Source organism: Oreochromis niloticus, linkage group LG17 (assembly GCF_001858045.2).
Source record: "Oreochromis niloticus isolate F11D_XX linkage group LG17, O_niloticus_UMD_NMBU, whole genome shotgun sequence".
NCBI classification, from domain to species: Eukaryota; Metazoa; Chordata; class Actinopteri; order Cichliformes; family Cichlidae; genus Oreochromis; species Oreochromis niloticus.
In genome coordinates, this window is record NC_031981.2 from 22,357,069 (window position 1) to 22,369,423 (window position 12,355).

The 12,355-nt window shown below is 41.7% G+C and overlaps 1 protein-coding gene across 1 annotated transcript; it reads left to right on the forward strand.

Annotated features, from left to right (window-relative positions):
- Window positions 1-213: 213 nt before the first annotated feature.
- Window positions 214-11,615, forward strand: kcna1b (potassium voltage-gated channel, shaker-related subfamily, member 1b). The gene is made up of 2 exons (XM_005475735.4): window positions 214-1,619; window positions 1,911-11,615. Exon 2 carries the CDS (start codon window positions 2,082-2,084, stop codon window positions 3,570-3,572), a length of 1,491 nt encoding a protein of 496 aa, XP_005475792.1. The 5' UTR covers window positions 214-1,619; window positions 1,911-2,081; the 3' UTR covers window positions 3,573-11,615.
- The last annotated feature ends 740 nt before the right edge of the window (window positions 11,616-12,355 follow it).

A 12,355-nucleotide genomic window follows, 5' to 3' on the forward strand; every position in this document is an offset into this window, starting at 1 on the left:
AATTTGACAAGCTGAACACATTCTGTACTGTACAGGAGACACGGTATGAGATTGATTGACAATGGTCTGCAGCCAATCAGGTCGCAGAACACAATGCGCTGTAAAAAAACAAAAACAAAAACAAAAAAAACATGCAAAATTGCACAAAAAAGAAATCAGCGAAACAGCGTATGTAATTTAAAGTTTACTTTAAAAAACAATTAGTCATATATTTTTATGAGTCATTAACATATTTTAATAGTCAAATTATTTTATTAATCTGATTCTTAGTTTTTAATAATAGTCTTTAAGTTGATCATTGACAAGTCTTCCATTGTTTTCTGCAAGTTAAATATTTTTGAGGGTCATTTTAGCTGCTAGAACAGTTTGTTTCAAGAAATTTAGATGTTGACTGTAAATATATGATGATTAAATTCTTTTGTATTTTCGATCTTTGAAATTTAATTCAGGATGCTTTTACTTGTTTTGCTCTGGATTTTGTTTCTGTAATTCTTTCCACTGTGTTGGTGAGTTTCTTTTCTTGGCATTAATGAGCTTCGGTACCTGATGGTGATAATTATATTTCTATATTTCTCTCATGTATGAGGCTCTCTGCGTGTTTAAATAAAGCTGTTTTTTTATATTCTTGATTTTTCTCTGTTACACAGTCAGAGCAGATGAAGTCTGCTGATTTTTCTCTGTCTCCATAGCAACACGGGGGTATTTACACCAGCATGCAGGTCTGACTGTCGCAAACTGCTCAGCAGCCAATTACAGAGGCCAGTTTGATCCTCTGCAGATTCCTGCAGTCAAACCTGAGACCTGCTCGCTGTGAGACACCTGCAGCACAAACACGTCGGACTGGTTACATAACCCATGATGCAGTGCGCTTCTTTCGCTCTCGTTCCTGCCGTTGTGGGGCGCGTGTCCGCGGATCCTTCATGTGGATTTTAGCGGAACTTGACGGACAGGAGCCGAGCAGCTCAGCTCGACCTGCTGCACGACTCTCCGCTGTTTGTGCGCACGTTCAGGACCGGAGCACCTGCTGGCTTTTACAGTCTGTCTGCACTGCGTCGAACCCCCCCTCCTCCTCTTCCTCACTCCCCTCCCTCCCTCTGTCGCTCACTGGTTTTCTCCCTCTCCCTCTCTCTCTCCCTCTCCTCGTGAAATCCTGCAATATGCTTCCAAATTCCCGGACGCGGACTCTCTCCTGAGCCGGTTTTCCTTCAAAGCCTCGGATTTTTTTAAACCGTTTTTACCGCAGAGAAAATCACGAGAGTCTCTGAGTGCGGATGCTGCTGCAGTGCCAGTCCTCCCAGTCCTCCCCTTCAGACTGAGAGCCAGCTCTTCTTGGGAGTTCTATCTTCTTTCCAGCATGATTTTAAGAAATTGTCAGTCAGGATTTTTGCTGTCTGAAGCCTCCTCCTTCTCTTCTTTCTCCTCCTCCTCCTCTCTCTGCGGGCTTCTCCGATCGACGCTGAAAACCTACACCAAGAGGATACGGATGTTGACCAAGACAACATAGTCTATTAATATTTCAGAGCTACTGTAAAGCAATATCAGTATTAAACCCCAGGTTGTGGCGAGTGGCTGGGGAAGGCGCACAGGATCTCCATCTGCTGCTCTCCAGCTCTGCTCAGGTGGGTTTTATGTGTCATCTTCATCACTTGGATTCGGGTTGAAACTGTGTGCTGGTGTGAAGGTGAGAAGCTTTTCGTGGCTGAAGACTGAGTGATGTGCGCAGCGGGGCTGCAAACTCGAGTACTGATGTATGCGGTAAAATTACAGCAGATGCAGCGCGGCTTCTGGAGGTGCTGCAGGATTTTTTTTCTTCCCTCTCAACAACAGGAAGCTCTCCAGCCAATGAAACATGTCTGCGGCGAAAAAAACCCACGTTTGAGTGACGGCATGTCATTTTTTCTGTCTTTCAGGTGAGAAAAAAAGAGATGTGATGGCGATGGTGCTGAGGATGATGATGATGATGGAGAGGGAGGTTCTTCACAGCTCCTGGCCGCAGTAGGAGCTTCTCCACTCCAGCCTGCCACCTCCTTCTCTCCTCTACACCTAAACTTCCTCTTCCTCTCCTTCACCCGCCAGGAAGGATGACTGTGGTGTCCACAGAAAACATGGACGAGACTTCCACCCTGCCGGGTCACCCGCAGGACCCCTACCCGCCTGATGATGACCACGACAACCATGACTGCTGTGAGCGGGTGGTTATCAACATCTCAGGGCTGCGCTTCGAGACCCAGCTGAAGACCCTTGCCCAGTTCCCGGAAACCCTACTGGGGAACCCTAAGAAGAGGATGCGCTACTTTGACCCCCTTCGAAACGAGTACTTCTTTGATCGGAATCGCCCGAGTTTTGATGCCATCTTGTACTATTACCAGTCAGGAGGACGGCTGAGGAGGCCGGTCAACGTGCCGCTGGATATGTTCTCAGAGGAGATAAAGTTTTATGAACTCGGTGCTGAGGCAATGGAGAAGTTTCGGGAGGATGAGGGATTTATTCGGGAGGAGGAGCGACCTTTGCCTGAAAACGAGTTCCAGCGGCAGATCTGGCTCCTCTTCGAGCACCCAGAGAGCTCGGGGCCAGCTCGGGGTATCGCCATTGTCTCGGTGATGGTCATTCTTATTTCAATAGTCATTTTTTGCTTGGAGACATTACCAGAGCTGAAGGAGGATCCCAACGACCGGATTCACATGGTGGGCAACACCACCATGTTCTACAAAGCAAACGTCCTCACAGACCCTTTCTTCGTAGTGGAGACGCTCTGCATCATCTGGTTTTCCTTTGAGTTGATAGTTCGGTTCTTTGCCTGCCCCAGTAAGGCAGCGTTCTTCAAAAACATGATGAACTCTATCGATATCGTGGCTATAATCCCATATTTTATCACTCTTGGCACAGAGCTGGCCGACGACCAAGGCAACAGGGAGGGGAAGGGTGGCGGGGAGCAGGCCACGTCTCTGGCCATTCTCAGGGTAATCCGTCTGGTGAGGGTGTTCAGGATCTTTAAACTGTCCCGACACTCCAAGGGTCTCCAGATTCTGGGGCAAACTCTAAAGGCGAGCATGCGGGAGCTGGGCTTGCTCATTTTCTTCCTCTTCATTGGCGTGATTTTGTTTTCCAGCGCTGTCTACTTCGCGGAGGCTGAGGAGAAGGACTCGTTCTTCTCCAGCATCCCAGATGCTTTTTGGTGGGCCGTGGTGTCGATGACGACAGTCGGCTATGGGGACATGTACCCTGTGACCATCGGAGGGAAGATTGTAGGCTCGCTTTGCGCCATAGCCGGAGTGTTAACCATAGCGCTGCCGGTGCCTGTCATCGTGTCCAACTTCAACTACTTTTACCACCGGGAGACAGAGGGTGAGGAGCAGGCCCAGCTGCTCAACGTCAGCAACCAGAACTTGGCGTCGGACACCAACTCGAGTCGCCGCAGCTCCTCGGTGGTCAGCAAGTCGGAGTACATGGAGATAGACGAGGACTTAAACAACAGCATCGACAACTTCAGGGAAGCTAACCTTAGGACTGCCAACTGCACAGCTCCCAGCCAGAACTGTGTTAACAAGGGCAAGCTGCTCACCGACGTGTGAGGCGGCATGCGACCACCGCTGTAAATATTGTAGAAATATCTGGATGCTTTATATCCATTGGTGCATTTTATTCTCATTTTTGCATTGATTCATTCAGACATTTGTGGAGACTTTAATGCACATGCGGTCAAATTATTCAAAAAAACAACAACAAAAAACAGAAAAACGTGTTTGGCAATAGTACAAAAATCTGCAGGTTCGGGGAAACATTTGAGAAATTATTGACAAAGTTTAGTAACTTGCACCCTTCGATTTTCTAATGGTCTAAACATTAAATAGAAGCTTCACTAATTTTACTTTTAGTCAAGGATTTCCATAGACTGTATATAAAAATATGGGTGAAAGGTATAAAGAGTGAAGCCAGTGCTGAGGTGGCTTAAACCTGCATTCCTTCTTCTGCAGCGGGTGACCCCTCTTTGAGAAGTCTATGAGAAAATGAGCCTACTGCTTAACTGACTTCTCAGTTCAGCAATATATTCCTGATGAGTTTATGGTCTCAGTTGCTGGTTTCAGGTCTTACTGAATAAAACACGATGTTTACTTTGGAAACTACGGTCCTGTTCGAGTCACATGCGACGATAAAAGAGGGGCGGAGCTAGAACAGAGCTTCCTCGTGACTTTCTGAGTGTGCGGTGTCCCTCGGTTCCCCATTCATCCCAGATCTCACGCGTCATGTTCAGATTCCAAACTGGCTTCAAACGAGGCTTCACAAAACAAAGCGTGTCATCGTCACACTGGCTACATCCATCTTTTATTTACAGTCTCAAAAGTTAGTTTAAATGTCTCAGCTTGTCAGTTTATCTACATTAAATTTTGTGGTAAAAACTGGACCTGTGGATTTTAAAAGATATGAAAAGGCTGCAAAACAAATCCCCACATTGCATCCTGGGAAATGCAGTGTTTTGTCCCAAACTAGAGATGGAAAAGTAAGAGTATTCCTTCTTCCTGTTTTATATAACTTTTAGCCATTCTTCCAGCTCAGTGTAAAAAAGAAGGGAAACACTCACCTGATGGAGTGCACCTTTAACAGAGTTATTACGGTAATATCCTCTTAGAATCCTTTTATAATTACAATTTAATTTAGGATGAATTAAAAGAAAGACTTTAGAGCAAAGCAACACAACTTTTATCTGTGCTTCACTGTTTGACAAACAGATATTACGCCACAGAAAAAGTGGATCAAAAATAGCCTTAGAAGTAACAGAGAGGATTCAGAAAGTATCAAAAGCAAGCTAAGACATTGACATATATGCAAAGCATATATTGTGAATTTAAGGGTAGAAATGACTAATTGTACAATAATGAATCGAATGTCTTCCCGACACCTGCCAAGTTTTGTGCAACAGACCGAACTTTCAGGAAAAAAAAGGAACAGAAAAAAATAATTAAAGCCCAACTGAGATTCGAAGAACGATTTCCTCCCTGAAGAAACGCTTTCTGCGTGGATTATTTCAGGTGTGTCTTTCTGCGGCACATCCAGGGAAAGTTTGGAAAATATGACGCCGGATGTAGACCCCGGCTTTTCAGGCACCTTATCAGAGATAAACAGGAAGCGTGCCGAGCCTTGTGAAGGATTACGTGCATCGCTGCTGCTGCTATGGGTTGGCTGGAGGTTCCCTGTATGATGCCATGCAACACTCCTTTATATAGAAGCATGTGGAGACTCTCTTCTCTCTTATATCGGCATGCACAAGACATTACCTCATTTTATTTCTACATTCTTCTGTGCGTCGAGCTCCATCTTCCGCTCCTGGATTTTTTCTCTCATTTGTTTTCACCAAAAGTGCACTGGCTGCTTATTCTTATCATTTCAGTTGTTTCAGAGCATTTAAGTGTTGAATGTTTAAGGGAACAGGAACTCTTCTTCTTTTGAAGATCATGGCATGTCAAAATACTAAAGCATTATGGCCTAATTAGCTATGGTATAGCTATGTATACTCAATGCATGACGTCAGTATTAAATTGCTTGCAGTTGGGAGGGACCTGGGGAGGTGGAGGATGATGATGATGATGTGTGTTCTCATTACTGTCGCGCTAACGACAGAATTTGGTGCATGGTGGAGCTAAACTGTCGGAGGGGACAAATCTGCTAAAAAAAAAGAAAAAAAACTAAATTAAGAAAAAAATGAGATATAGCCGATGATCTCTAAAAAAAAAAAAGATCTCAGAAATTCCATCCTCTGTTTTCATTTGTTTAAAGCTTCGATCTTGGAGTGCATGGGATCATTTCATGTGATTTGTGACCCCAAGAAGGAAAGCAGTAATATTTAACAAATTTCATAGGTGTATCTATAATTAGTGTCTTAGTGCCTTGAAGCCCTTCTCGTTCTAGAATTGACTGAAGTGCCTCCCGTTCCAAGAGAAAAACAAAGAGCTTACTGTGTGCAGCTTAACTTCTCCTGCCATAAAGATGCACTGCTCCCTGCACTTATGGAACTAAACATAGATGAACCCACATGTTCAGAATTTAGTCCTGATTCCTGGGCCTAAAAAACACAAAGAAAAGCTTTCTGGGATGATGACACACAGCATTCGTGCAGAAAATTTCCTTATTTTTGGTACATTTGGAGTTTAATGGTATGTATACCACATGGACACTCAGCCTTTCCAGATATTACCCATCAGAAAAGTAACATGGAGGTGATGTGTTGGATGTTCAGGGAGTGACTGTTGAAGGACAGGAGCTGCTCAGCTGGTTCAATTAGAAGAGGACAGAAAGGTCAAACAGCTCGATTTAGGAGAAAGTCATGAAGGAAACGGTCAGAAACCAAAGCTAGCAGTTTGAGGATGGTGACCCTCATGCTGGTGCAGTACATCTGTGCATAGGTGTATAAAGAGGGATATTATAGAGTGATTGCTGTGTGTAAAGCCCTTCTTAAAATAGATATGAGGAAAGAGGCAATCGGTGATCGGGTGATGAGGTGTGATGAGCAGCGAAAGAGCAGTGAAAAGCTAAACCCTGCGCTGAGGGTGCCTCTGTCATAGTGTCGAAGCACGCATGTTGTCTGAAGGTTCCTACAGACTGTGATCTGATCTGTGCCCATATCTGTAGTCAGAGCACATAAGCTTCAGGTTTAAATTAGTAGTCTGGACTCTGCTGGTGAAGTCTGGACAGGCTTTGGTTGGATGCAGGTACCCTCCTCTGTGCACAGCAAAGAGGGATTATAACAGCACCCTCATCCACCATCATCCAAACACTGAGGTGGTGTTTATCCCTCCGCTCAAGCTCCGAGCCTTCGAGAATAAAAGCCGAGCACCACCAAAGTTCTTCATGATGCCATAACCTTTAAATGACTTATCAGTTCTTCCTTTAATTCCTCACATGAATGCTAAAAGAAGGCACTTCAATCAGCTGCTAAGGGAGCAAAATACCTATTCAGACACATGAAACTAATGAAATTAGTTTCTTATTTATACCAGCTAACTGCACAGAACTGTATACACTGTCTAAGGTAGCAAACATTTTTAAATAGCCACAGAAACGAGGACACAGAAAAATACATTTAAAATAGCATGTGATCAATAACTGGTGCTAATTACGGCTCATTATTCTCACTTTTTTTAAAGAAATAAAATTAATTTGGCCACTTTTTTAGGTACACCTTTGAAATCTAGAGTCATACATTTCGTGCCTTTACAAAAACAGCCATGTAAAACAGGTGATGATTTCTGTTTATTACCAAGCTCTTTCTCAATTATGTCACATTATTTTAGATTTTACAGGTGTACCTGGGTTTTAGCGCAAAATGCTGATTTTGTGGTTTCACCAAAAAAAGTGCCTCACTTTCTTAAAAATCTAACAATTATTGGCAATCTGTGAATACAAACATGGTGTGGGCGTCCTCGATGAAGTTAGGGCTTCAGCTGAGGCACAAAAATGAGACGTCAGCATTAGGGAGCCTATGAACTGAACAGAACAGCAGAACACTGCCACCTTCTGATGCCAGGGACCAAAAACTGCTGGAGATTCGATCAGAGTCTTTGGAAAGAGTAAAAACTGCAGAGAAGGATACTTCTGTCATCGATCTGCAACACCTTCACCTGCCTCTAGTCACTGCCGTGTTTGTGATGCTTTTTACTAAGCCCGTCCTGAGTGAACGTGAAGGGATAAAAGCCTCTGCCTGTGTGTGGATGATGGTGGATCTGACCTCAGTGTTTCCTCTGCAGAGCGTCTGAACATTACCACGGGTGTTAGTCACTCAGCACGCCAACAAAATGGCACTGCTGCCACTGCTGTTCGTACAGGGGAGAACCTGCCTGTGTGAGGGAAGACTGCTGTGATATTTTTTTCTTGTTAAAGCATTGGCTTTAATTCCACACGGTCGATTTTCAGTGACATTAACAGCTGTAAGTGATTAATCATCACTTTTAGTGTTAGACTGCATCCACGTGTCCAGAAATCCATCCAGTCAACTACATGACTGAGAGGGCACACTAGAGGGAAAGGATCAGGACTTCTAACTGCCCCCCCATCCCACACACACTCACACACATACACACACACACTTTTAAAATATCAGCTGTACCATGTGGACGTCAGAGGAAACAAAGGCTTCACTTTTGGTTAGCTGGGAGCATTTATAACTCAAAGCGACTCGACGTGATTTGACACAAGGCTTAAAATGTCATGAATAACTGTCCAATCACAGGTTCTTGGGGTGGGAAGCCTCGACCCTGAAGTTTCCTTAACTTTTAGAAGGTACTGCCACAACTTTTCCAGAACTGTGCCGGTGTTTTTTATTCAGTTTGTAAGGCCGAGCCGCTCTGCTGTGGTCGCTATAATGACATTATGACTCATGTCTATTTCACAGAAATACGAACAGGAATGTTATCAGGTTTCTCTGGTGGGAAAATATCAAGGATAAAAATGCTGGATTTTGATCCTGATCCTGGCTTCAGATAAAAACACCTGCAGACTTTCAGGCTGCTGTTACATTTGAAGCTGAACCTCAGAGTCAGAGCAGCGGTGACCCGAGGAGTCCTCTGCAGCCACCCACACAGCTGTTTTCACTGATTAGAGCTCCTCTCAAGTCTGTGTGGGCATGTGCAGACTGGACCTGGGACCGACAACATTTATCACTAAAAAACTAAACAGAGATTTCAAGTTAATCAATTAATTATTTATTTATGTAACCACCATGTTTTAATTATTATGCCATATTTTACTCATCAGTCTGCACTTAGTCACAAAATGAAGTTAAACGCAACACACAAGATTATATTTATGCTCTCTTGGCTATTAAACTTGAAAACACAAACTATTATTAATGTGAAAAAGAGTAGATAATCTGAAACATGCATGATGGTTTACACCTGAAAGATGAATTTAAAAATGAATAGCTATTAGACACTAATAATCCATGCATAAAGTGTGTTTGTGTGTGAGAGAGAATTATTCTAATTTATTCATGCACATGAACAGTTTCAGCTTAGCACAATGTATACAAGCACAATAATTTTGTTTATGCATAAACCGAGGGAAGTCTTGTTGTGTGCAGAATTATACATTACAAGAAGAGTTTACAGAAGTTTGTCCCTGCAACTCTGAAATGTTGCTGACAAGAAAACGTGTTAATGATCTGATTTGACATCATAGTGATAAAAGAGCCTTCTTGTGTCCTCCAGCATTTTTATCACAAGCAAACTGGAGTCTCTCTTTTGCACTCAACTATCATCCATTTATAAAAAAACAAACAAACTAAAAAACATCTATTTTCAGCCCTGCCTATGATTAGAATTAGATTTGAATTATTATTTGATCTCTTTTTGTCCAGAAGTTGTCTTATTGTTACAAGATGCTGATAAGAAAAATATGTTTTCTTGATGCATAAATGTTTGTATTTTGTGTCACAGTCACTGATTTCTGAAATTCTTATTTTAAGATTAACTTCTGGCACAGAGCACAGCTTCGTTCGGGACTCTTCTGCTTCCTGAAGCTTTAAATTTATTGCTGCTGTGAGTGATGGAACATCAGGAGGAAGGTTTATTGTGCGTCTCGGCTGTGTGTCATCATCCTTTTACCTTTAAGGCTTGTCTTATAAACTGCTAAGGAAAAAAAATCCCTTTAATTAACATTTCAGTCTGATGGAAAAATTAATGCATGCAACGAAGGTGCTACGTGTTAAACATGCAGTATGTCCTAGGGAGCAAAATTACAAATTCCACATGTTTTTAAAGGAAGGATCACACTCAAAATGTCTATATTTTTTTTGACAGCTGTTTAAACTTGTGATGACATCTAACATCAGGGTGATCGGTCGTCTTCTTGTGGGTTGAAATTCTGTTTGTTCATACTTGTTTACCGCAGGGTAGAGTTAGAGACATATCTGCACCCGAATGGACCAAATCATCATCAGAGCAGCTAAACACACGGATGGTACACAAACATTTTCTAGATTAAAGCTCATGTGTTTGGAGAGATTTTATAGTGTGTAGTTATTTTTAGAACCTTTATCATTTGGTTAAGCAGTAGCGATGAAGAGAAACAAGTTTCCTTTCAAATTAGAGTCCAGTTTTTATAACTACTGTAAACAGAATTTATTTAAGAAGCTTCCAGCTGCCATGCGCAAACCGATCAATTAATTAATTTGCAGATGACAACATTAAATGAACTGCAGAGCAACCATTTTTATTCTATCTGCGTTTTCATTACAGGATGTTTGATTTTTTACAAATATTCATTCGGACTGCTGACTCAAGCCATCACTGCAGAGTTTCTCAGCCTTGACGAGATCGTATATCCATATCTGTGTATTTAAGGTTATTACAGCAAAGTGTTGTGCAAACACAAAGTGCAGGAAGCAAGAAATCAGTTGTTGGAACATTGCCGACTGTGATTGTTTGCATTCCATTAAAATCAGACATTAAGAGTCTTTACTAATTATTGATGAATACCAACATCTGTGGGGTTTGTGGTGAAGATTCTTTCTAAATTGAATACCTCTGGAGAATATTTCAGCAATATTTAAGCTTTTTATTGTCACTAATTTAAGCTGGAAGAAGGAGTTTTCTTTAAAATTGAAAGTTCAAGGACAACATAATGAAAATTATAGGTTAATCAGTTATGAAAAAAATAAATATAGTTTATGTTTTAATTTTGCAACATTAGAATTAATAATTAATCTTGACCTTTGAATGACTTTTAGTGAATGACCTTATGTAGCTGATGAAGGGTTGATGCCTGCAATCATCTGGAAGAGGACATACATTGAAACTTCCTTGTGAAAGTTCACCATTGCACTTTTCAGCCTTGAAAATTCAAATATTCAGACATTCACAACTTATTTTAAATTATATTCTGTGAGTTAAGCCTTCAAAATGAAGAGAAAATGTACGTCACACTTTACAACAGTTAACCCAACAGATTTGGGGTTGAGAAACTCTGTCTTAGGTCATGTTTCATAGGTTTTTGTGATATTTAAAAAGCCATGACGCAAGTGAAAATTATTCTTATGATGCAGAATTATAAAAAGTATGTAAATGTGTTTCATGGACTTTTGGAAAAACTGTGATTATGTGCTGATGGTTTTGTCAGCACTGCAGTGTAAAGAGAAGGTGCATGGATGAGTGAAGACTGAACTGCATGAACTTAACATTAACATAAATTTATGCTGGTGGAGATATATTTTTGCTTAAACAAACACTCTCATGATTGTTTGTCTTTTTAGAAACTCATAAAAAGATTTCCAGCTGGTTACTTTGGGACGAATTATGTTCGGCTTAACATTTAGCTTAAGTAAGTCTGTTCCCTCTTAGTCTCAAGCCAAAGTCATCATTTACAAAACAATATGATAAACGTACTTGTTTCCCCTTTGCTGGGGTGCTGAGATCCTCCTTGAACTCCGCAGTCATCAACATCGCAATACGTCTGTTTTATTCTGCTTTTATTGCTTTTTTAAATCTTAAAGGCTCTTACTGGAGAGCACAGCGTTTGTCATTTGTTGTTGAGGCATAGTCTGTAACCTATGCAAGGTTAGTCAACGACATATGTCCATTCTGATTATCGTCATATAACAGCAGTTTCAATAAATCTTCAAAGATGAACCATTTCCTGTGATTCATTTAAAAGCATCCTCATGTGGACTGTATGTCAGTAAGGTGAGATTTTCTTTGCAGACGACCAACCCGTTTATGTATTTTTACAATCAGTTTACCAGCTTCTCATGTAAATACCACAAAGCCACAGTTAATGGCCTAAAGACACTTGCATAAACACATTTATCTACATTTTTCATGAAAACTATGATGGTGGTCGAGTAGAAGCAAAATCACTTACAGAGCAACAGCTCTACTGATTTCTCTACTACTAATTCACATGATATAAGTGGTGGAAATGAGCTTCCTTCAAAGGGTATCTGGTCTCTCCCTCAGAGATATGGTGAGGAGCTTGGTGATTGGGATGAGACTCAGAGTATAGCTGCTACTCCTCCACGTCAAGAGGAGCCAGCTGAGGTGGTTTGTCCTCTGACCATAATATCACCAGGTGATGTGATACAAGTATTTCCAAATGAGAATAGATCGCAGGGCAGATGCAGAACAGTGGAGGGATTTTATTTCTGGGCTGGTTTGGGAATGCATTGATGTTCCCCCAGAAGAGCTGGAGGTGGCTGTGAGAGGGAGATCTGTCTGTCTCTGTTTTGACTGCCTCCAACAAGAACTAGACCTGCATGGGCATCAATGGATGGATGGATGGATTATGTTTTATCAGCTTGTACTGTTTTTAAGGAACTTTCTAAAATGGCAGATGGCAGGTGATATACACCAGCTTTTTACAATTTTAAATG